The sequence below is a fragment of the Scylla paramamosain genome, chromosome 23 (genome assembly GCF_035594125.1).
Source record: "Scylla paramamosain isolate STU-SP2022 chromosome 23, ASM3559412v1, whole genome shotgun sequence".
Classification (NCBI taxonomy): Eukaryota; Metazoa; Arthropoda; class Malacostraca; order Decapoda; family Portunidae; genus Scylla; species Scylla paramamosain.
Genome location: NC_087173.1, coordinates 21734516 through 21759515, shown reverse-complemented (window position 1 = coordinate 21759515; position 25000 = coordinate 21734516). Strand labels below are relative to the sequence as shown.

Sequence of the window (25000 nt, the reverse complement as noted above, 5' to 3'; positions counted from 1 at the left end):
CAAAGCAGTGGTCAAAAATTGAAGGATAAGTGTCTTGAAACCTTCCTCTTGAAGGAATTCAAGTCATAGGAAGGTGGAAATACAGAAGCAGGCAGGGAGTTCCAGAGTTTACCAGAGAAAGGGATGAATGATTGAGAATACTGGTTAACTCTTGCATTAGAGAGGTGGAAAGAATAGGGATGAGAGAAGACAGGGTGGAATCAAAAGATTTTCATCTCATCAACTCCTCTCCTCTAACTGAGTGTCTGCAGCCTCTCTCTCACCGCTGCAGTATTGCATCTCTAGCTGTCTTCTACCGCTATTTTCATGCTAACTGCTCTTGTGATCTTGCTAACTGCATGCCTCCCCTCCTCCCGCGGCCTCGCTGCACAAGACTTTCTTCTTTCTCTCACCCCTATTCTGTCCACCTCTCTAATGCAAGAGTTAACCAGTATTCTCAATCATTCATCCCTTTCTCTGGTAAACTCTGGAACTCCCTGCCTGCTTCTGTATTTCCACCTTCCTATGACTTGAATTCCTTCAAGAGGGAGGTTTCAAGACACTTATTCATCAATTTTTGACCACTGCTTTGATCCTTTTATGGGACTGATATTTCAGTGGGCATTTTTTTTATTGGATTTTTGTTGCCCTTTGCCAGTGTCACTCCTACTTAAAAAAAAGGCCCTTGTACAGAGTTAGAAGCTGGGGGGGGTGAGAAAAACTGGCAGAGATATCTCAGAATGCCTAACTTCATAGAAGCTGTTTTAGCTAGAGATGAGATGTGAAGTTTCCAGTTCAGATTATAAGTAAAGGACAGACCGAGGATGTTCAGTGTGGAAGAGGGGGACAGTTGAGTGTCATTGAAGAAGAGGGGATAGTTGTCTGGAAGGTTGTGTTGAGTTGATAGATGGAGAATTGAGTTTTTGAGGCATTAAACAATACCAAGTTTGCTCTGCCCCAATCAGAAATTTTAGAAAGATCAGAAGTCAGGCATCCTGTGGCTTCCCTGCATGAAATGTTTACTTACTGTAGGCTTGGACGTCTATGAAAAGACATGGAAAAGTGCAGGGTGGTATCATCAGTGTAGGAGTGGATAGGACAGGAAGTTTGGTTTAGAAGGTCATTGATGAATAATAAGAAGAAAGTGGGTGACAGGACAGAACCCTGAGGAACACCACTGTTAATAGATTTTAGAAGAACAGTGACCGTCTACCACAGCAGCAATAGAACGGTCAGAAAGGAAACTTGAGATGAAGTTACAGAGAGAAGGATAGAAACCGTAGGAGGGTAGTTTGGAAATGAAAGCTTTGTGCCAGACTCTATCAAAAGCTTTTGTTATGTCCAAGGCAACAGCAAAAGTTTCACCAAAATCTCTAAAAGAGGATGACCAAGACTCAGTAAGGAAAGCCAGAAGATCACCAGTAGAGCGGCCTTGACGGAACCCATACTGGCGTTCAGATAGAAGGTTGTGAAGTGATAGATTTTTAACAATCTTCCTGTTGAGGATAGATTAAAAAACTTTAGATAGGCAGGAAATTAAAGCAATAGGATGGTAGTTTGAGGGATTAGAACGGTCACCCTTTTTAGGAACAGGTTGAATGTAGGCAAACTTCCAGCAAGAAGGTAAGGTAGATGTTGACAGAGAGCTGAAAGTGTTTGACTAGGCAAGGTGCAAGCACGGAGGCACAGTTTCAGAGAACAATAGGAGGGACCCCATCAGGTCCATAAGCCTTAGAAATAGATGTGATGGCATTGGTGCCTTCTGGTTGAAATAAAGGAGGGGAAGAAGAAGAAGCAAAGTTATTGGAGATATTTTTTGGCTAGATGCCAGAAGTCACGAGGGGAGTTAGATCTTGAAAGATTTTGACACTTTCTGTTAATGAAGGAGTTTTTGGCTGGTTGGAGAACTGACTTGGCATGGTTCTGGGCAGAAATATAAAGTGCATGAGATTCTGCTGATGGAAGGCTTATATATATATATATATATATATATATATATATATATATATATATATATATATATATATATATATATATATATATATATATATATATATATATATATATATATATATATGAATGATTCAATCTTTTATGAAAACACACAAGACAAATTTCATGTAAGTTACGTGACCAATAAATAAATATTATGATTATTATTATTATTTATTAAAAGTTTGTTTTATTATTATTAAAAGTTTGTTATTATTATTAAAAGTTTGAGTCTTGGTCATCCTCTTTTAGAGATTTTGCTGAAACTTTTAATAATAATAATAATGATAATATTTATTTATTGGTCACGTAACATACATGAAATTTGTCTTGTGTGTTTTGATAAAAGATTGAATCTTTCATACAAGGTCTAAAACTAACAGGTCTTATTAATCTAAAATATTCATACTCACACGATTAAAACATAAAAAGATAACTGGTACATAAAAAGATAACTGGTAACTGGTTCCCAAGTCTTAGTATAGTTAGCTATGATATGTTGAGAGGGCCATTATTTAAAATTGTGATACTTGCCGGCACAAAGGACTTACACAATCGGGCTGTTTTACATTTTGATGATCTCAGCCTTTTCCCTTAGGGTAACTTTTGGTAATGGCCATTCAGTGGATGTGTTACCTCATTGATAATTACTTCGCATCTTTGTAGAGAGAACTTTCTGTATATATCCATCAATGAATTGATATTTTTTACGCCTAATTTTGCACAGTTTTTGATTAATCGGGTTAGTTTATTTTTAGAATCAGAGCTACAATTACCATACCAACATGTGATGGAAAATGAAATGACTGACTGCACTACTGCTGTATAGAATAACTGCATAATTTTAGTGTTAATCTTAAGTTTCTTAAGTTTCCTCATGAAATGCATTCTAGAATTAACTTTTTTATATATTGCCTCGACATTACTATTAAAATTGAACCCATTTTGCTGTTGCCTTGGACATATCAAAAGCTTTTGATAGAGTCTGGCACAAAGCTTTGATTTCCAAACTACCCTCCTACGGTTTCTATCCTTCTCTCTGTAACTTCATCTTAAGTTTCCTTTGTGACCGTGATATTGCTACTGTGGTAGACGGTCCTTGTTCTTCTCCTAAATCTATTAACAGTGGTGTTCCTCAGGGTTCTGTCCTGTCACCCACTCTCTTCTTATTATTCATTAATGATCTTCTAAACCAAACTTGTCCTATCCACTCCTACGCTGATGATACCACCCTGCACTTTTCCACGTCTTTTCATAGACGTCCAACCCTTAAGGAGGTAAACATATCACGCAGGGAAGCCACAGAACGCCTGACTTCTGATCTTTCTAAAATTTCTGATTGGGACAGAGCAAACTTGGTATTGTTCAATGCCTCAAAAACTCAATTCCTCCATCTATCAACTCGACACAAACTTCCAGACAACTATCCCCTCTTCAATGACACTCAACTGTCCCCCTCTTCTACACTGAACATCCTCGCTCTGTCCTTTACTTATAATCTGAACTGGAAACTTCACATCTCATCTCTAGCTAAAACTGCTTCTATGAAGTTAGGTGTTTTGAGATGTCTCTGCCAGTTTTTCTCACCCCCCCAGCTGCTAACTCTGTACAAGGGCCTTATATGGAGTATGCTTCACATGTCTGGGGGGATTCCACTCATACTGCTCTTCTAGACAGGGTGGAATCAAAAGCTTTTCGTCTCATCAACTCCTCTCCTCTAACTGACTGTCTTCAGCCTCTCTGTCACCGCTGCAATGTTGCATATCTAGCTGTCTTCTACCGCTATTTTCATGCTAACTGCTCTTCTGATCTTGCTAACTGCATGCCTCCCCTCCTTCCGCAGCCTCGCTGCACAAGACTTTCTTCTTTCTCTCACCCCTATTCTGTCCACCTCTCTAATGCAAGAGTTAACCAGTATTCTCAGTCATTCATCCCTTTCTCTGGTAAACTCTGGAACTCCCTGCCTGCTTCTGTATTTCTACCTTCCTACAACTTGAATTCTTTCAAGAGGGAGGTTTCAAAACACTTATCCACCAATTTTTGACCACTGCTTTGACCCTTTTATGGGACTGGCATTTCAGTAGGCTTTTTTTTTTCTTAGATTTTTGTTGCCCTTGGCCAGTGTCACTCCTACATAAAAAAAAAAATTATATATATATATATATATATATATATATATATATATATATATATATATATATATATATATATATATATATATATATATATATATATATATATATATATATATATATATATATATATATATATATATATATATATAAGGAAGGGCAGGGTGGGTGGAGGAAATATGACCAACTCTTCTAATTTTCCCTGTTATTTGCAGATACCTTGGAAGGAAGGTGATGGTGAGGAACAGTGAAGAAAGATGACGGAGCAGAAACAGGCCCACACCATCCTGGAATGTGCTGCAAATAATCTTGGTTACCGGCAAAGTAAAGAGATAAAGAGATAGATAGATACAGAGATAGATAATTATTAGTAAGAGTGAGATTAAGATAGATAGATAATTATTATTAAGAGTGTTAGTTAGATAGATATATACAGAGATAGATAATTATTAGTAAGAGCGAGATTAAGAGTGAGATTAAGATAGATAATTATTATTAAGAGTGCTAGATTATTATATTCTTATTATATTATTATTTTATTTGTGTGTGTGGTGTGTGTGTGTGTGTTCTCTTTTCAGAAGTGTGTTTGGAATGCAAGAAATATACAAGACCACAGAAGATTCTATAGTGGTGGTGGTGGTAGTAGTAGTAGTAATAGTAGTAGTAGTAGTAGTAGTAGTACTTTATCAATATACAGGGCATTATAGAAACAATGAATGTAGTTAGGGTGGTGGTGGTGGTGGTGGTGGTAATAATTTTCTACTACTGGCTCTAACAAATATACTAACATAATAACAAATATACTAACATAAATATTTATTATTTTTCTTTTACAGCTTATTTGATTTATTTAATTATTTTATTGGTGGGAGGGAAAATAATTTTTTTTGCAAATTTATTGATAAATTACATGTTTTATTTATATATTAAGTTTATTGATGTTATATTTCGCGGTTTTGTTAATTTTTTTTTTTTTTTTTTTTTTTTGGGTGGCTTAATACTGCTTTGTTTTGCTTGGTAAGGGTTCTCACAGGTGTCCGCAAGAGAGAAGAGGAACATTTCACCCTCAGTCAAGAATGAAGACTTCTACATATATTTTTTTTTTGGTGTTTGGCTTAATACTGCTTTGTTTTGTTTGGTAATGGTTCCCACAGGTGTCCACAAGAGAGAAGAGGAACATTTCACCCTCAGCCAAGAGTGAAGACTTCTGCTTCAGTCATCTAGGTCTCTTTAATGTAAATGTATCTATGAAGAAACAGCAGACAATGAAATAAATGTGTTGTTTGTGTTTTAACTGTTGTTGTTGTAATGCTTCCTCTGACGCGGGAGGTTCGCCCTCTGGCAGTTATTGTTGCCAGGGTTTTTTTTTTGGTGTGAATTGTTGCCTTGATGGTCATTTTGTTTGCATGGTGGTGTTGTCGGTGAGGCCATCTGGTCAGGATAGGCAAGGTTGTCTTCTGTTACTCAGACTGATGGCAGCCTTTTCTTTATAGGCAATGGACGCATAGCCATGTTTTCTCAACGGGTCCTTTTCTTCCAGGCTGCCATGGGAGGACGGCTGTGGTCTGCTGTCTGTTTCCACTTGCTGCGGCAACGCGGGAGCCACAGGTATAAGGTACACCGGTCGAGTTGACCACTCGACCGGTCAGGTTTAGGTTAGGTGTGATATATATATTTTTTTTTTATATATATATATATGTCTTAGCTACATGCTTGTTAGGATGTATAATGCACCTTCGGGTGCACTTTTTTCCCTTTTCTCTCCCAGAAAGAAGATGTTCCGGGTTCCTGGTTGCAGAAGAAGAAGATGTCGCCGACGGTATGCCAGTCGGACTAGCCATCCGACTGGCAGGTATGATTTTTTTTTTGGTAGGATCGCGTAATGTATATGTATATATTTCCGGATATATGCATATATATAGTGATCCATATATTTTTTTTGATGCATATATTTTGATATACGTCCTTAAGACGTATATCTGATGTGTGTATCAATTATTTATTTATGTCTTAGCTACCTTAACCCGTTAGGCTTGTGGCGCCGCTGTGCGCACCTTTCTTCTCTCTCTCAGCTAGTGTGTGGCAGGCGCGAGGGGAGATGGAGAGGGAAGGCGCGATGGCAGCGAAGGCGCGATTGCAGTAGTAGCAGCAACAGGTAAGCCGGTCGGCCTGGTCAGCCGATCGGCTTGGTTTAGGATAGGATTGATGATATAATATTTATTTCATTTCATTTCATGTATGTCTTAGCTACATTTATGTCAGGATGTATAATGCACCTAGAGTGCGCCCTTTTTTCTCCCTTTTCTCTCCCAGAAAGAAGATGTTCCAGCGGCAGCGGGCCGGTCGGGTTGGCAACCCTGCCGGCGGGGGGTTAGATAATTATTAATAAATGTATGTGTATGTATATATATGTATTATTTATAATACTTATATATGTATACATTTTTCCTTTAGTGGGATTATATAACTTGTGTATATATATATATCATGTTTATATATATATAGACTTTGCATTAGATGATTAAATAATTTGTGTATATTATATACCTATATATATGTATATTTTTTCAATATACATAATATATGTTAAATATACATTGTCTAGGATTGATATATTTAGCTTTTATAAATATATCAGAGTATATATATACCTATATATATGTATATTTTTTTAATATATGTAATATATATGTTATATATACATTTTCTAGGATTGATTGATTGATATATTTAGCTTTTTATAAATATATCAGTATATATATACCTATATATATGTATATTTTTTTAATATATGTAATATATATGTTATATATACAGTCTAGGATTGATATTATATATTTAGCTTTTGCAGCTGTTGTGATGTGCAGGTGTATGCCTGGAGTGTACATCTGCATGTTGTGACAGTTTTTAACTCAGGATTTAGCTATGTATTGTCAGCTCTTGCAGCTTTCTAGGATGCACAGGTGTATGCCATGTGTGTACATCTGTAAGTCCTAGCGATCTGTATTCTGACTTAGGATTTTTATATATTTAGCTATTTTACCTGCTAGGCCATGCATGTCTAATGCACCTTGTGTGCCCAGTTCCTTCCCCTTTCTTTAGTTCTGGCGGGGGACCTGGGTGGACAGCGGCAGGCCCGGTCGTTCCCTCGTGGGGCCGTGGTGGGAGTGACCGTCAGGAAGCTTCCATTACGGTAATTATTTTCTCTTTTTGTACTAAATTTTGTTATATTTACGTTAACTTGATATTCATGTTTATTCATTCGTTGCTGTGGTCAGTGTTTGTGGCGTGTGGTTTTGTCTGTTTTTACCAGTATTTCACACTTTTTTCTCCGCATCAATACCCATTCTAGTTTTATTATCTGGGGTCTTTCAAAGTTTTTATTTTTTATTTGTATGTATTTGTTTGGTTTTATGAATGTTTGTTTATTTTTTGGTATCAGCTGTGTATTTTTAGTATTACAAATGTACTTTTGGTGTCATTATTGTACTTTTGGTGTCCTATGTTTTTTTTTTTTTTGGTGGCTTGCTTTTACAAGTATATGTATTTTATCATTTTTTAAATATTTCTTTTGGTTTTGTGAATATTTTCTTGGTTCTGTGAATATTTTTGTTTTATAATTTTACAAGTATTTTAGGGATTTACGAATATTTTGGTTTTATTTATTTATATTTTTTGGTTTTATGAATTTTTTAGTTTTACGATTTTTATTATTATTATTATTATTATTACTATTATTATTATTATTATTATTATTATTACGATTATTTTAATTTTACAATTTTACAATTTTTTTGGATTCACGTATATTTTTTTATCTTTACGGATATTTTTTTGGATTTATGAATATTTTTTTTGGTTACGATTATTTGTTTTAGTTTTATGATTTTACAATTTTTTTGGATTCACGAATATTTTTTCTTATCTTTACGGATATTTTTTTGGTTTTATGAATATTTTTTGGGGTTTTATGGTTATTTATTTTAGTTTTACGATTTTACGATTTTTTTTACTTCCACGGATTTTTTTGGGGTTTTACGTATATTTTTTATTTTACGTATTTTTTTGGTTTACGTATTTTTTTTTTGGTTTTACGTATTTTGCTTTTACAGATTTTTTTCTTTTACGGATTTTTTTGGTTTAGGATTTACGGATATTTTTTTTTGGTTTGCGGATGTGCGTATTTTTTTCCATTTGCGTATATACAATTTCTTGGGTTTACGTACATATAATGTTTTGGGTTTACGTAATTGTTTTTGCGTTTTGGTTTTTTGTTTGAAATGGTTCTTTTAAGGAATTGACTTATTAAATTTTTTGGTTGCTTTTTATTTATTCTTATGTGTTTTTCTCTTGTTTTTTATTTAGTCTTCACTCTTATATGTTTTGGTTTATTTTTCACTATTTTTTGGTTTAATTATTACTGAAGAGGGTATGAATTTTGGATATTGGTTCCCCTTTTTGGGGTTTTACGTATATTTTTTATTTTACGTATTTTTTTGGTTTACGTATTTTTTTTTTGGTTTTACGTATTTTGCTTTTACGGATTTTTTTTCTTTTACGGATTTTTTTGGTTTAGGATTTACGGATATTTTTTTTTGGTTTGCGGAGGTGCGTATTTTTTTCCATTTGCGTATATACAATTTCTTGGGTTTACGTACATATAATGTTTTGGGTTTACGTAATTGTTTTTGCGTTTTGGTTTACATATATTTGAGTTTTTTGTTTGAAATGGTTCTTTTATGGAATTGACTTTTATTACATTTTTTGGCTGCTTTTTATTTATTCTTATGTGTTTTTCTCTTGTTTTTTATTTAGTCTTTACTCTTATATGTTTTGGTTTATTTTTCACTATTTTTTGGTTTAATTATTACTGAAGAGGGTATGAATTTTGGATATATTCGTTCCCTTATGCACTGGTTTAGTACATTTCTGCACAACCTCTCAACCTGGCGACAATGAGTGAGGTGGCGCCTCATGACACCCTCGCCTGTGAGCGAATAATACCTTGCTTGAAAAAAAGGGGGGACCAGGAGCCACAGAGAAAGAGAGAGAGAGAGAGAGAGAGAGAGAGACTATGCGTGAAGGACTGTGTAATATATATTTTATTTATTTATTTTTCACTTTAGGTTAGTGAGTGTGTCTGTTCATCCAATCTGTGCAACTTGACCATCCATCCAGTCAGTCTGTCAGTCACACATCCAGTCTGCTCACTGTCACCCATCCCATCACCCACTCACCCAGTCACTCACACATCCCATCACCCACACACCCATCTCATCACAGGGTAGGGAAATTCATAGGTAAATGGCACAGACCGTTAAGAATCTAATTTAAATCACAGAAAGATACTCTGGCAGTTGTCTGGAGGCTGGCTAAGGATGAGCTAACAGATATTAACTCACTGAAGAGGAGAGGGAAGAGTTAACTAACTGAGGATGTAGAGGCAATAGATGAGGGTAAGAACAATAGCAGGAGATATTGTAGTGGAGAGTTTTGGACAAGAAAGTGAGGAAGTGGTACCTGAACATGAGGGAGGGCTGGAAAACAGTGAAGGAGAAAGAAGCCCTATGGAGTGTGATGCAGAATAATATTAATAGCCTCATCTTGGGATTAAGCCAAATGTTTATCCTGATGAGTCTGGATATAATTCACCTTACAGAAATAAAATTGTGATGAGTTACAAGTAGAGAACATTGAACAAAATAGATACAACTTATGAAAAAGATCAAACAAGAAAGGAGTGATGTTTTTAGTTAAGGAAAGCTTCAAAGTGGCTGGATACAATGTGATGATGGACTAGCAGATGCATTAATAATTAGAGTCCAAAATATACCAGGCAAAAAGACGATTCAAAGTAACTGACATACCAAGCAATTAATTAGGGAAATCAGTCTTTGTTGACACTTCCAAAGCCTTTCAGTTTGTCGACCTCAGTATACTGTTAGGAAAAAGAGCGATATTAAGACATGAGGTATAAGCACTCCTGATTCAAAGGCTATTTGACTGATAGTGTGTGTGTGTGTCCTAAATTTTTCTTATCTTATGACATAATTATAGTTTTAGATCCTCATCAGTCACTGCTACATCTTGCAACCAGTATTTGGAGAACACAGTGAGAATAATTGAGGGTGGTTGCATCACCCTCAATCACGATCTACAAAACTCAAACGATGACCAAGTAAGTGCTCAAGTAATGTTCAGTGTGTATGTGTGTGTGCAGGAGTGGTCTTGCGATCATGTGCATTGTGTGTTTTTCATTATTATTATTACTATTATTATTATTACTATTATTGTTATTATTATTATTATTATTATTACTATTATTGTTATTATTATTATTATTAGTAGTAGTAGTAATAGTAATATTGTATCACGGTATTTTATAATAGAGCCTCAACTTATACTAGTCTTGCCTGAAAATCTCTCGTTTTCTATCATTCTCCCATCCTGCAGGCCTGAGCCCAGACAGAGACCCAGAGAAATGTAAACAAACGCAGAGTCAGACTTGATATACGGGTGAATTTGTTGCTTTTTAGAGGGGCAATGGATCTGTACATGAGTGAGGTGGCGAGGGGCGTGGCCAGGGGGCGGCTAGCAGCGTGTGCCACCAGGGAAATGTGTATGAACATAAAAAAAGGCGCCTGTCAAGAAAGGTGAGGCCGGCTGCAGCTTTTTATTTTTATTTATTTGTTTCCATCAGGTTAGGTTTATATTAATTCAGTTAGGTTAGGTTAAGTTAGGTTAAGTCTCTCTCTCTCTCTCTCTCTCTCTCTCTCTCTCTCTCTCTCTCTCTCTCTCTCTCTCTCTCTCTCTCTCTCTCTCTCTCTCTCTCTCTCTCTCTCTCTCTCTCTCTCTCTCTCTCTCTCTCTTGCTTGCTTACTTTCATGTCTACACAGGTTCGTTCGGTGCAAGGAGTTGGCACAGGAGGTGTCTGAGGCTGTGCAGAGCGGCCGTCTGAACCTGGTGCCACAGCTGCACAGGAGGGCATGGCATAGCTGGCTGGACAACATCACAGACTGGTGTGTCTCCCAGCAACTCTGGTGGGGCCACAGAATGCCAGTGTACCACATCACTGCAGCAGACGGCCGGGAGGTGTGGGTGGCAGCTGCTCGGAGGAAGATGCAAGGCGGAAGGCTGTGCAGAAGGAAGGTACGTGTGTTTACCTAGTGTTAGTTTGGATGGTCTGATATATGGCAGAAATGTTTACTTTTTATTGTTTTTCCTTCAGTTGATATGCATTCTTTGTGGTCCTGTTCTCTGTTATTGATCTTGTTTTTGTTCCTTTGTCTTATGTGTTATCAGAAACTCAGGTAACTAATTGTAGGTGTGTAATTAGTCCATATTTTCATTGGTATATAACTAAAATATCTGTTAATACTGTAAACTCTAGCATTACTAATTGTTTGATAAAAAGATGGAGATTTCAGAAGGCTAGTAATGTTTATAGATGCTGATAGATTGAAAGAACTGACTACCTGTGTGTTACCTCTCCTTCCTCTTACGTAGTTTGATATTAATTGTTACCAGTATTGCCTGTGTTATATCACCTATGTTATATCACCCTCCCTCCCCAGACTGTGCTGCTGCATGGCCTCCTGTGTGATGGTGGCGGCCACAAGACATCCAAGTCCTGGGGCAATGTGATAAACCCCCTGGATGTGATCAGTGGGGCGTCCCTGGAGGTGCGTGACTTGCTGGTGCTGGAGTGTGTTCTGTACTGATGTTCATTGGGTGTGGTGAGCAGTATCTGGACAGCAGTTGATACATGAATATTTGTGAAAGCTTCTTAGCAAGTGTATTTTTTTGAACGGAGCACTGTAGAGAGAGAGAGAGAGAGAGAGAGATTTTTAGATGCGATGGCAAAAATTGTGTTTATAATTCTGTTTTCTCTCTTTTCTCCCTTTCTTTGTCTTTTCATCTCTTCTCTTTTCTTCCTTTTCCTCTTCTCTGCTTCCATTTTCCTGCTCATCTGTTTTCTCTTCTGTTTTTCACCACATTTCATCCCTTCCCTCGTAGCCTCTTGTCCTCTCACCACCCCCTCATGCCCTCAGGTACTGTGTGAGAGGATGGAGGGGAGCCTGAATACAGAAGAGGTACTCACTGGTATCAGGAGGAACTTCCCCACAGGCATCCCAGAGTGTGGAGCTGATGCCCTTTGGTTCACCCTGTGCTCCACCAACTTCAATAGTCAGTGTGGCATAGATAGATGAATGTGTATAACTTTGTGGTGCATTGAGTCTTGTGTGGGGTAACTGGGTTGGTGTATGGATCAATGAATGGAGTAGAGATAAGATTTTGGTGAGTGCTCTTGTAAGATTAGGGTAGGAGTGCTTCTCGTCTCCGTCAAGGGCTAAGGTGTTGAGTGTTGATTGAGTGAGGGTGAAAATTGTGTGTTTTTGGTATATGTAGGAGATAAGATTTTAATGAGTGCTCTTGTAAAGTTAGGGTAGGAGTGCTTCTCATCTCAATCAAGGGCTAAGGTGTTGTGTGTTGAGTGAGTGAGGGTGAAAATTGTGTTTTTGTTTTGGTATATGTAGGAGATAAGATTTTAGTGAGTGCTCTTGTAAGGTTAGGATAGGAGTGCTTCTCATCTCCATCAAGGGCTAAGGTGTTGAGTGTTGAGTGAGTGTTTAAATATATTTGTAGGAGATAATATTTTAGTGGTTCTCTTTCCCAACAAGGATTAACGCATTGAAAGATTGTTGTGGGTGAGAGTAACGGTGAAAGTTGTGTGCTTTATCTTCGTATATGTAAGAGATAAGCTATAATAAGTGTATTTGTAAGGTTAAGGCAGTAGTGCTTCTCTTCCCCAACAAAGGTTAAGGTGTTGAAAGAGTGTTGTGAGTGAGTGTGAGGTGGGTGTGAAAGCTGTGTGCCTTGCCTTGCTATGCGTTTGTACATCTCTCATAACACTTCCCTGCCAGACCACGTGTGTGTGTGTGTGTGTGTGTGTGTGTGTGTGTGTGTTATATATAAAATATAGATAAATAACTACATTTCTACTCTACTGATGGGAGAAACACGCTTTAAAAAGGCTCTATTTGAAGTGGCACAGGTTTTTAAGGATGTTTTTCATGGTTTTAGTGACAAATTAACAACATTCCTACATTACTAACAGGAGAAACACTCACGAAAACCTCTGCTAATCATCTTTGTGGCCTTTGGAATCAATCGTGAGAGAGAGAGAGAGAGAGAGAGAGAGAGAGAGAGAGAGAGAGAGAGAGAGAGAGAGAGAGAGAGAGAGAGAGAGAGAGAGAGAGAGAGAGAGAGAGAGAGAGAGAGAGAGAGAGAGAGAGAGAGAGAGAGAGAGAGAGAGAGAGAGTCAGCTGAACCAATTCAACTTGATATGAGAGAAAATCTAATTATCTTCCATTAACAAAGAACTATCGTCCCAAACATTGAGTGCTGGAGGGTGCGTTCTGCATTGGCAGCTGGCATGAGCGGGTGACAGGAGGCGTGTGAGGCGCATGACAGCTTTAGTGACAAGTTCATGCTGGCAGTGGTGCAATATTATGCCCTCAACACTCTTTCACTTTAAGGGCTTGGAAACCACAGTGCCTTCAGATTTGTGGAGAAGTGTGTGTGTGTGTGTGTGTGTGTGTTTGATAGTTATATTAGTGGTTTAAATCATGCTGTGCTAATATCTATCCCTCTATGAATGTGTGTGTGTGTGTGTGTGTTGACCTATTTGCATGAAACAGGGGAAGAGGGAAGAGGAGGAGAGAAGAGGGGTGCTTGGGAGATGAAAATGTATGTATGTATGTATGTATGTATGTATGTACGAGTATGTATGTATGTATGTATTAATATTTTCCCTATCATATACAAAAACACCCTTGAAATCCTATATAGAACTTGCCATAGAACACACTCACTCTCTCCCATGTGCCCACTCCCTCTCACCCACCCTCTTGTCTCCCACACAGCTGCACACCCCGTCCTGCAGCCTCAAGGCACTCACCTCTCCTTTTCCAGTCATGGGTGCCTTGCCTCCTCCTTGCAACACCACCACCACCACCACCACCACTGCTGCCATTACCTACGAGGGGGAGAGACTGTGATGTGGCTGCAGGTGGCTAGGTGAGGCATTGTTCTGGTGTTGTTGGTGTGAGGTGTTGCATTACCTTGAAATTCACAGGCCTTCCACAGCCTTCCCACTGGTCTCCTTGTCCTGTCCTCCTCCACACACCATCCACAGGCCTAACCTAACCAACCTAACCTAACCTAGCCTAACCTAACTTAACCTAACTTAACCTAACCTAACCTTACACCCACAGGTTCGGAGGCCTCCAGAGAGCTGCCCAGAGTGAAGCTTGTGGTATAGAGGGACAGCTGCTGATCATCAAGCTTACATAGTGACTGGAGGAAAGTGGGAGGAGCCTGGAGGGAGTGATGGAGGTACAGTACTTGGAGAAAATCCCTTCACCATGACAACTGGGTGTCTGCTGTACAGGCCACTGACCAATGGAGGGAGAGGGAGAGGGAGACTGGCTAATGGTGGATGAGAGAGAGAGAGAGAGTCATGATAAAGGATATTGAGCACAGACTTCACCACTGGGTCGACTCTGGGGGCCACGTTCTTCTGCTAGGGAAGTACTGACTGGTTGGTGGCCGTGGCTGTTCACGCACTCGCTCTTGCTGTGGCTGGCATGCTGTTCTGTCCTCTCTTCTTCCAGGAATTGCTGTCTGAGGTTGTGTGTGTGTGTGTGTGTGTGTGTGTGTAGAAGCCATCATCATCAACCACAGCAGGTGATAATGATGGTTCCTGCTTTCATCGTCATCGGGGCTAGCCAGACCAACCTGGGGCTGTACTCTGGGGTGACGCTGTATGCCTCAGGTGGGTCTGGAGGGGCTGGGATAGTTGGTAACAATTAAAAAAGACTAGTATACACACAAACCATTACAAACACTATGTAATGCTGGTATACACGCACAAACAGACAGTTAAGACAGGTATACACTTAGAGACATATACAAACACTTGCTATTGGTTGTATATTCTTAGAAACACACACACGCTTACTAAGTCTGGTATACACACACAAACTTGTATACAAACAGTGGGATACACTTAGAGATGCATCCATACACTTGCTAAATCTGATATACACACATAAACTCATAAGAGATGCTGGTATATGCTCAGAAATCTATACACATTAAGTAAGGTTAGTATACACAAACCTTTACATATATTAGGAATTTATGTTCAATGATAGAGATGACTAGTACTCTCTCTCTCTCTCTCTCTCTCTCTCTCTCTCTCTCTCTCTCTCTCTCTCTCTCTCTCTCTCTCTCTCTCTCTCTCTCTCTCTCTCTCTCTCTCTCTCTCTCTCTCTCTCTCTCTCTCTCTCTCTCTCTCTCTCTCTCTCTCTCTCTCTCTCTCTCTCTCTCTCTCTCTCTCTCTCTCTGTCAATCACGATCTACAAAACTCAGATGATGACCAAGTAAGTGCTCAAGTGAATAGGTAATGTTCAGTGTGTATGTGTGTGTATGTGTGTGTGTGCAGGAGTGGTCTTGCGATCATGTGCATTGTGTGTTTTTCATTATTATTATTACTATTATTATTATTACTATTATTATTATTATTATTATTAGTAGTAATAGTAATATTGTATCACGGTATTTTATAATAGAGCCTCAACTTATACTAGTCTTGCCTGAAAATCTCTCGTTTTCTATCATTCTCCCATCCTGCAGGCCTGAGCCCAGACCGAGACCCAGAGAAATGTAAACAAACGCAGTCAGACTTGATATACGGGTGAATTTGTTGCTTTTTAGAGGGGCAATGGATCTGTACATGCGTGAGGTGGCGAGGGGCGTGGCCAGGGGGCGGCTAGCAGCGTGTGCCACCAGGGAAAAGTGTATGAACATAAAAAAAGGCGCCTGTCAAGAAAGGTGAGGCCGGCTGCAGCTTTTTATTTTCATTTGTTTCCATCAGGTTAGGTTTATATTAATTCAGTTAGGTTAAGTTAGGTTAAGTCTCTCTCTCTCTCTCTCTCTCTCTCTCTCTCTCTCTCTCTCTCTCTCTCTCTCTCTCTCTCTCTCTCTCTCTCTCTCTCTCTCTCTCTCTCTCTCTCTCTCTCTCTCTCTCTCTCTCTCTCTCTCTCTCTCTCTCTCTGTTTATTTAACTTTCTGTTTAACCATTTATCGATCTATCTATCTCAATCTATGTAACTAATTACTTACCTAACATAACCATCTCTCTCTCTCTCTCTCTCTCTCTCTCTCTCTCTCTCTCTCTCTCTCTCTCTCTCTCTCTCTCTCTCTCTCTCTCTCTCTCTCACATTAAAATTAACTTAATAATAACCCCTTCTGTCCCATGTTAATATTCTCTCTCTCTCTCTCTCTCTCTCTCTCTCTCTCTCTCTCTCTCTCTCTCTCTCTCTCTCTCTCTCTCTCTCTCTCTCTCTCTCTTCCCTCTCATTAAAGTTAACTTAATAATAACCCCTTCTGTCCCATGTTAATATTCTCTCTCTCTCTCTCTCTCTCTCTCTCTCTCTCTCTCTCTCTCTCTCTCTCTCTCTCTCTCTCTCTCTCTCTCTCTCTCTCTCTCTCTCTCTCTCTCTCTCTCTCTCTCTCTCTGTTTATTTAACTTTCTGTTTAACCATTTATCGATCTATCTATCTCAATCTATGTAACTAATTACTTACCTAACATAACCATCTCTCTCTCTCTCTCTCTCTCTCTCTCTCTCTCTCTCTCTCTCTCTCTCTCTCTCTCTCTCTCTCTCTCTCTCTCTCTCTCTCATTAAAATTAACTTGGGACAATAATAACCCCTTCTGTCCCATGTTAATATTCTCTCTCTCTCTCTCTCTCTCTCTCTCTCTCTCTCTCTCTCTCTCTCTCTCTCTCTCTCTCTCTCTCTCTCTCTCTCTCTCTCTCTCTCTCTCTCTCTCTCTCTCTCTCTCTCTCTCTCTCTCTCTCTCTCTCTCTCTCTCTCTCTCTCTCTCTGATGCAGGCACAGATGCAGCGTGGTGAGGCAGTGTTCATCCCAGGGGCACACCACACAGGGTCAGCAACACAGGTGGTGGTGGAGAGGCACCTGTGGGATGCCCAGGGGAACACCAAACACGACCTTGACAGACAGAAGTGAGTGTTGCCTTGAGAAAACTAGAATGATAGAGAGACATGAATATACAAAACTGTGTGTGTGTGTGTGTGTGTGTGTATGTGTGTGTGTAATTTTTCTATGCAGTCAAAATAGTTACCCAGTTTTCTGTTTTCTTGGGCAGTAGACTGCGTACAACTAACTTACATATTTAAAAGACAAATTTGCCTTTTTTTGCAGGTTTATTGGTGAAGTGTGAAAGAGGAGGAAGGAACAATGATATTCGACCAACTGCGGCATCTGGGGGCTTCACTTGACTGGGACAGCTGTGTTTACCATGGATGCAGCGAGAGGCTGGCCTGTGTGTCTGTCTGTACATCCGTAAGCATACCTGTCCTTGTAACCTCTGACACACACACACACGCGTGCGCACAAACAAGAAACTTCACCAAAACACTTTTCCTCGCAGTGACGGAAGCATTTGTCTGTCTGTACGATGCTGGGCTGGTGTACCGCAAGGAGGCTCTCGTCAACTGGTGCTGCAGCTTTCAGTCGGCCATCTCGGACATTGAAGTGGACCACCTGCACCTGACAGGACCCACGGAGCTCGCAGTCCCGGGGTACAGCAAACCGGTCAGCTTCGGAAAGATGTATGACTTCGCTTACAGACTGGCAGACTCAGGTAGGTGGTGAAGGGGTAACTAAACAGGTGTACTGACTTAATTAGGTAATAGAGGAGGGACTTCACTTTCTCCAAGACTATTTGCAAAGGCCACAGAGATACCTAGCTGGGTTCTCAAGATTAATAATGTAGAAATGTTGTTAATCTATCACTAGAACCATTAAAACATTCTTGAAAACCTTTATTATTTCATCACGAGTATTTTTCAATGCCACAGAGATACCTAGCTGGGTTCTCAAGATTAATAATGTAGAAATGTTGTTAATCTATCACTAGAACCATTAAAACATTCTTGAAAACCCGTATTATTTCATGATGAGTATTTTTTCAAGGCCACAGAGATACCTAGCTGGGTTCTCAAGATTAATAATGTAGAAATGTTGTTAATCTATCACTAGAACCATTAAAACATTCTTGAAAACCTGTATTATTTCATCAGGAGTATTTTTCAAGGCCACAGAGATACCTAGCTGGGTTCTCAAGATTAATAATGTAGAAATGTTGTTAATCTATCACTAGAACCATTAAAACATTCTTGAAAACCCGTATTATTTCATCAGGAATATTTTTTCAAGGCCACAGAGATACCTAGCCAGGTTCTCAAGAGTGTTTCTCCTGTTAATAATATACAAATGTTAATCTGTCACTAGAACTTTAAAAAACATTCTTAAAAACCTATGTAGCTTCATCTAGAGTCCTTTTGAAATAGTGGTGCTGAGATGTTTCAGAGCATAGGCCTTAGATATGTGAAAGGTGTATAATATTCATTGTGGTTCTTGAGCTATGATAGTATTTGTCAAGTCTTGCTAATGATGAACTGTAGCAGTACTGTTGTCTGCACTGTTTACCACCACAAAGACTGAGCTGTGGTGGTTTATAAGATGCAGTAATACCATTCATTAAGCCTTAAACTATTAACTGCATCATCACTACTGTCCTCACTATTAAGCATAACAGGGCTTCACTCCCCCCACAGGGTTTGCTGAGGTTTGAGGCGCGAGGGGCAGTGCCGTCGGCCCTGTCGGCACTGGGGCTGTACAGAGGGTGCCACGCCCACCCCATGACGGTGCCTCACTGCAGCAGGACGCAGGATGTCACTGAGTCTGTGCTGAGGCCCCAGTGGTGAGCAGATGGTGATGCTGAAGATGATACTGGCATATTGAGTATTATAATTAGCCACAAACACTTGCTTGCTTACTTTCATGTCTACACAGGTTCGTTCGGTGCAAGGAGTTGGCACAGGAGGCGTCCGAGGCTGTGCAGAGCGGCTGTCTGAACTTGGTGCCACAGCTGCACAGGAGGGCTTGGCATAGCTAGCTGGACAACATCACAAACTGGTGTGTCTCCCAGCAGCTCTGGTGGGGCCACAGAATGCCAGTGTACCACATCACTGCAGCAGATGGCGAGGAGGTGTGGGTGGCGGCTGCTCGGAGGAGGATGCAAGACGGAAGGCTGTGGAGAAGGAAGGTGTGTGTGTGTGTTTACCTAGTGTTAGTTTGGATGGTCTGATATATGAGAGAAATGTTTACTTTTTTATTGTTTTTCCTTCAGTTGATATACTTTCTTTGTGTTGTATCTCCTAGTGTGTTCCTATTATCAGTATTACCTTGGGGCAAAGCTGTACCAAATTGTAGTTTTTCCCTACAGTTGAGGTGCAGTCCTTGTCTGTATCACCTTTATTAACCTACTCTGGGTACCCTACTATATTTCTGTGAGGGAAAACTGCATTATTTTATATCATTCAAGTGTGTGTGTGTGTGTGTGTCTGTGTGTTTCTGTCTGTCTGTCTGATTTTATTCTAATTGGATGACCTGACCTGACCTGAATATAAGGAGAAGGAGGAGGAGGAGGAGATAGAAGAAGAAAAGAAGAGAAGGAAGAGGATGATAAAGAGAAAGTGTGTGTGTGTGTGTGTGTGTGTGTGTGTGTGTGTGTGTGTGTGTGTGTGTGTGTGTGTGTGTGTGTGTGTGTGTGCGCAAACCCTCATTAAAAAAATAAACTTCATGTAGCAATAGATGAATAAAAGTCTTGACGGCTACATTAATAATCGCAACTTTCCGTCTTCACCCTGTGCTCCTCCTCAGGCACACCCTTGACCTCCATGTCCACCCAGCAGGAGGAAGATCTGGACACCTGTTTCTCCTCTGGCCTGTTTCCCTTTGCCTCGCTGGGCTGGCCGGGTCAGGGGAGGGGAGAGACCATGCCTGACCTTGCTCGCTTCTACGCAACGACCTTGAAGACTGGTCACGGCATCCTCTTCTGGGTGGCTCAGGTGGTCATGCTGGGACTCGACTTGATGGGGAGGCTTTCCTTTGAGGTGAGGCCGTCTGGGTCTTGCTCTCCTGGTTCTGTTCTCTGTTATTAATCTTGTTTTTGTTCCTTTGTCTTATGTATTATCACAAATTCCGGTAACTAATTGTAGATGTGTAATTAGTCCATATTTTCATTGGTATATAACTAAAATATCTGTTAATACTGTAAACTCTAGCATTACTAATCGTTTGATAAAAAGATGGAGGTTTCAGAAGGCTAGTAATGTTTATAGATGGTGATAGATTGAAAGAATTGACTACCTGCTTGTTACTTCTCCTTCCTCTTATGCAACTTGATATTAATTGTTACCAGTATTGCCTGTGTTATATGACCCTTCCTCCCCAGACTGTGCTGCTGCATGGCCTCCAGGGTGATGGTGGCGGCCACAAGATGTCCAAGTCCTGGGGCAGTGTGAAAGACCTCCTGGATGTCATCAGTGGGGCATCCCTGGAGGTGTGTGACTTGCTGGTGCTGGAGTGTGTTCTGTATTGATGTTCATTGGGTGTGGTGAGCAGTATCTGGACAGCAGGTGATACATGGATATTTGTGAAAGCTTCTTAGCAAGTGTATTTTTTTGAAGGAGTGCTGTAAAGAGAGAGAGAGAGAGAATTTTTAAGGAGCTAAAGAGAGAGAGAGAATTGTTGAAGGACCTAAAGAGAGAGAATTTTTGAAGGAGCTAAAGAGAGAGAATTTTTTAAGGAGCACTAAAGAGAGAGAGATTTTTAGATGTGATGTCAAAAATTGTGTTTATAATTCTGTTTTCTCTCTTTTCTCCTTCTTTGTCTTTTCATCTCTTCTCTTTTCTTCCTTTCCCTCTTCTCTACTTCAATTTTCCTGCTCATATGTGTTCTCTGTTTTTCACCAAATTTCATCCCTTCCCTCCTCCCTCATACCCTCTTAGCCTCTCACCACCCCCTCATGGCCTCAGGTACTGTGCAAGAGGGTGGAGGGGAGCCTGAATGCAGAAAAGGTACTCACTGGTCTTGTATGAACTCCCCCACAGGCATCCCAGAGTGTGGAGCTGATGCCCTTCGGTCCACCCTGTGCTCCACCAGGTTCAAGAGTCATTGTGGCATAGATAGATGTGGGTGACTGTGGTGCTTTGAGTCTTGTGTGGAGTTACAAGGTTGGTGTATGGATGGGTAAATGAAGTAGAGATAAGATTGTAGTGAGTGCTTTTGTAAGGCTGGGTAGGAGTGCTTCTCGTCTCCATCAAGGGCTGAGGTGTTGAGTGCTGAGTGAATGAGGGTGAAAATTGTGTGTTTTGGTTTTGGTATATTTAGGAGATAAGATTTTAATTAGTGGTTTTGTAAGGTTCGGTAGGAGTGCTTCTCGTCTCCATCAAGGGCTGAGGTGTTGAGTGTTGAGTGAATGAGGGTGAAAATTGTGTGTTTTGGTTTTGGTATATTTAGGAGATAAGATTTTAGTGAGTGATTTTGTAAGATTAGGGTAGGAGTGCTTCTCGTCTCCATCAAGGGCTAAGGTGTTGCGTGCTGAGTGAATGAGGGTGAAAATTGTGTGTTTTGGTATATGTAGGAGAAGATTTTAATTAGTGCTTTTGTAAGGTTCGGTAGGAGTGCTTCTCGTCTCCATCAAGGGCTAAGGTGTTGCGTGCTGAGTGAATGAGGGTGAAAATTGTGTGTTTTGGTATATGTAGGAGATAAGATTTTAATTAGTGCTTTTGTAAGGTTCGGTAGGAGTGCTTCTTGACTCCATCATGGGCTAAGGTGTTGTGTGCTGAGTGAATGAGGGTGAAAATTGTGTGTTTTGGTATATGTAGGAGATAAGATTTTAATTAGTGCTTTTGTAAGGTTCGGTAGGAGTGCTTCTCGTCTCCATCAAGGGCTAAGGTGTTGCATGTTGAGTGAGTGTTTAAATATATTTGTAGGAGATAATATTTTAGTGGTTCTTTTCCCCAACAAGGGTTAACGCATTGAAAGATTGTTGTGGGTGAGAGTAACAGTGAAAGTTGTGTGCCTTGTCTTGGTATATGTAAGAGATAAGCTTATAATAAGTGTATTTGTAAGGTTAAGTGCTTCTCTTCCCCAACAAAGGTTAAGGTGTTGAAAGAGTGTTGTGAGTGAGTGTGAGGTGAGTGTGAAAGCTGTGTGCCTTGCCTTGCTATGCGTTTGTACATCTCTCATAACACTTCCCTGCCAGACCACCTGTGTGTGTGTGTGTGTGTGTGTGTGTGTGTGTGTGTGTGTGTGTGTATTATGTATAAAATGTAAATAAATAACTACATTTCTCGACTGATGGGAGAAACACGCTTTTAAAAGGCTCTATTCAAAGTGGCACAGGTTTTTAAGGATGTTTTTTATGGTTTTAGTGACAAATTAACAACATTCCTACATTACTGTCAGGAGAAACACTCACGAAAACCTCTGCTAATCATCTTTGTGGCCTTTGGAATCAATCGTGAGAGAGAGACAGAGAGAGAGCTAAACTAATTCAACTTGATATGAGAGAAAATCTAATTTCACTTCACAACCATTTAACTGACGTCACAAGGTAGACAACGAGACGCTCACACCACCAGCTCCACATCAGTTCACAGCTGGCCTCCACGCAGTCCAGACCTCTCCTGCTCCAGTTAGTTTTTCACCTTTCACCGACTTTTTCCACGTAGCCTGGTAAGCCTTCACCTTCCGACGAACCGTCCCTTCTTGGTGGAAGTAACATATATGATCCATGGACATATATTGTTCGCCTTGTGTGTTTGAAAGGCTTTTATGTGACACGGTACTGTTTCTTTTTGTTCAGACCGATGTCGAACCAGAACGAGGCTCACGGAACGCCAAGGCGTTCGTCATCGTCGTCCTCTGAGAAGAAGAGACGTGAGAAAGACTCTGTGCCTTTACCGGCCAGTAAAAGGAGGGCCACCCAGGACACGGGAGTGAAGGACGGCCCGAGTCAACCACGGCCCGAGTGTGGTTCACCACCAGCTGTGGCCGGCCCAAGTCGCGCCAACACAACAACCGAGTGCTCGTCTGGCGGTGAAACTATCAACCGGCTATCTGCATTGTTGAGTGATTTAATTGAAAAACTCGACAATAACCCAGTACGGGAAGATGAGCCTTACGATAACTGTGAAAATATTCGTGGCCTTCATGACATTTCCTCGTCTGAGGAAGACGCCACAGTAAATTCAGTGGGTTTGCTTGACCCTTTGGATGAACTGGACACGTTCCACTCCATGCCTGCGTCCCAAGACTGTGATGAGGTTGATTTTCTTAAGGCATTAGGGGAATTCTCAGGTCTTTTCCATAGTGAGGAACAGAAAGGAGAGCCCCTCTCTGAGCGTTTGGCCTCCATCCTGAACTTGAGTTTGAGACGTCGACCGTCCGCTGAAGGTATAAAATCTACTTGTGAAAAAATCAAGCTCCCAGGCAATGTGCCAAACCTAAAAGTTCCGGTGACCAACGCTGCTGTTTCCAAAACGATGAGTTTTGGTGGAAAATTGATTGACGCCAAGCTTACTCAAACTAATGGCCTGATCTCAAAAGCTTTAGTTCCTATTGCACTGTGCATAAGCGATATCGGGGAAAAGAAAGGAAAAAATATAAATTCATACTTAGATGGACTAAACATGAGTCTTAGGCTGCTTTCCTCTGTTATTAATTACATTAATCAACTACGGAAAGAAGTTGCACGGCTCCATGTTCACGACTCTGCCTTGGCTGAGCTTTGCAAGTGGGAGTATGAGGTTGGACAAGATGCTCTTTTTCTGTTTGATGTGACTAAGAAATGCAAGGAAATACATAAAACAAAGAAACTGGGAAGGCCTACATACCGTCCTTACAAGTCTTCTTGGAGGAAGTATGCTTCAAACAAGCAAACTAGGCGGCCCTATCAGGTTTCCTCGCATTCTCGGCTACATAACCAGCCAAGGCCTTTTTTAGGCCAGAAGCATCCCCAGGGGAGAGGGATGCATTTACCAAAACTCCACCAATAAGCCACCCCAGGGTGAGTACTGTTGTACCCCCAATGATTAATACTCCAGATAATTTTAAGGGAGGTAAAATTTTTTATGCCAGTTCAGTATGGGGATCACTCACAAAGGACATTTTTATTCACAATGTGGTACATGGTAAATTTCTGGATTTTGCCAGTCTACCCAGCCAGAATAATCCACCTAGCCCTTTGAAATTGTCAACGGCTGATAGCCATGCCCTGGATATTGCTCTTTCATTGTTCCTTAAACAACAAATAATTGAACGATGTGAGCCAGAGAAGCATGGGTTCTTTTCTAATGTGTTCCCTATTACTAAAATTGACGGTACTACTAGAGTCATCCTCAATCTCAAGGAACTTAATAATCATATTACTCATATCCATTTTAAATTAGATACTCTAAAGGATGTGATACAGTTAATTCATCCACACTGTTTTATCATTACCATGGATCTTAAAGATGCATATTTTTCAGTTTTTGTTAAGCCAGAGGATAGAAAATGGTTACAGTTTATGTGGAAAGATCAGTTCTTTCGTTTCACTTGTCTACCACAAGGTTTGACGTCAGCCCCTCGTATTTTTACGAAATTACTGAAGCCTGCCCTATCGCATCTTAGAAAACGTGCAATATTGGTTGTATGCTATCTGGATGACTGTATTTTCATTGCAGAGTCGGAAGAGGAATTAACAAGGGATGCACACTATGCCATGCAGTTTTTTGACTCTTTGGGGCTCACGATAAATGTCAAGAAATCAGTTCTGGAACCCACACAGGAAATTACTTTTCTTGGGGTTGTGCTGAACTCTGTTGCTATGACGGCCGCTTTGCCTCCTGTTAAGAAAGACCGCATAAAGATGCAAGGTCGGCTTCTATTGAAGGGAGAAGTTACCTTGCTT

General features: G+C 40.2%; 2 protein-coding genes and 1 long non-coding RNA gene across 10 annotated transcripts in view; all 3 read left to right on the top strand.

The window, feature by feature from the left end:
* Nucleotides 1-5584, top strand: part of LOC135112480 (uncharacterized) — a 12652-nt gene extending 7068 nt beyond the window's left edge. Inside the window, exon 3 of the long non-coding RNA XR_010274426.1 lies at nucleotides 4319-5584. This is a non-coding gene — a long non-coding RNA (uncharacterized LOC135112480). The remainder of the gene's footprint in view (nucleotides 1-4318) is intronic.
* Nucleotides 5585-10155: 4571 nt separating this feature from the next.
* On the top strand, nucleotides 10156-15431 carry LOC135112411 (valine--tRNA ligase-like). 3 transcript variants are annotated; one of them, XM_064026838.1, is made up of 7 exons: nucleotides 10158-10281; nucleotides 10640-10756; nucleotides 11000-11252; nucleotides 11678-11785; nucleotides 12155-12290; nucleotides 14079-14183; nucleotides 14381-14511. In XM_064026838.1, exons 1-6 carry the CDS (start codon nucleotides 10274-10276, stop codon nucleotides 14162-14164), a joined length of 708 nt encoding a protein of 235 aa, XP_063882908.1. In that variant the 5' UTR covers nucleotides 10158-10273; the 3' UTR covers nucleotides 14165-14183; nucleotides 14381-14511. The 3 variants fall into 3 exon arrangements, with proteins under 3 accessions (XP_063882909.1, XP_063882908.1, XP_063882907.1); XM_064026837.1 differs by having other exon boundaries at nucleotides 10160-10281; nucleotides 14030-14183; nucleotides 14381-15431; XM_064026839.1 differs by lacking the exon at nucleotides 14079-14183 and having other exon boundaries at nucleotides 10156-10281; nucleotides 14381-14501.
* Nucleotides 15432-15861: 430 nt separating this feature from the next.
* LOC135112412 (uncharacterized) lies at nucleotides 15862-24482 on the top strand. 6 transcript variants are annotated; one of them, XM_064026842.1, is made up of 10 exons: nucleotides 15862-16001; nucleotides 17065-17195; nucleotides 17395-17535; nucleotides 17624-17836; nucleotides 18813-18958; nucleotides 19051-19303; nucleotides 19950-20153; nucleotides 20495-20602; nucleotides 21153-21275; nucleotides 22661-24482. In XM_064026842.1, exons 6-9 carry the CDS (start codon nucleotides 19208-19210, stop codon nucleotides 21225-21227), a joined length of 483 nt encoding a protein of 160 aa, XP_063882912.1. In that variant the 5' UTR covers nucleotides 15862-16001; nucleotides 17065-17195; nucleotides 17395-17535; nucleotides 17624-17836; nucleotides 18813-18958; nucleotides 19051-19207; the 3' UTR covers nucleotides 21228-21275; nucleotides 22661-24482. The 6 variants fall into 6 exon arrangements, with proteins under 6 accessions (XP_063882912.1, XP_063882913.1, XP_063882911.1 ...); XM_064026843.1 differs by lacking the exon at nucleotides 22661-24482 and having other exon boundaries at nucleotides 19953-20153; nucleotides 21153-22553; XM_064026841.1 differs by lacking the exon at nucleotides 22661-24482 and having other exon boundaries at nucleotides 21153-22553.
* Nucleotides 24483-25000: the final 518 nt, after the last annotated feature.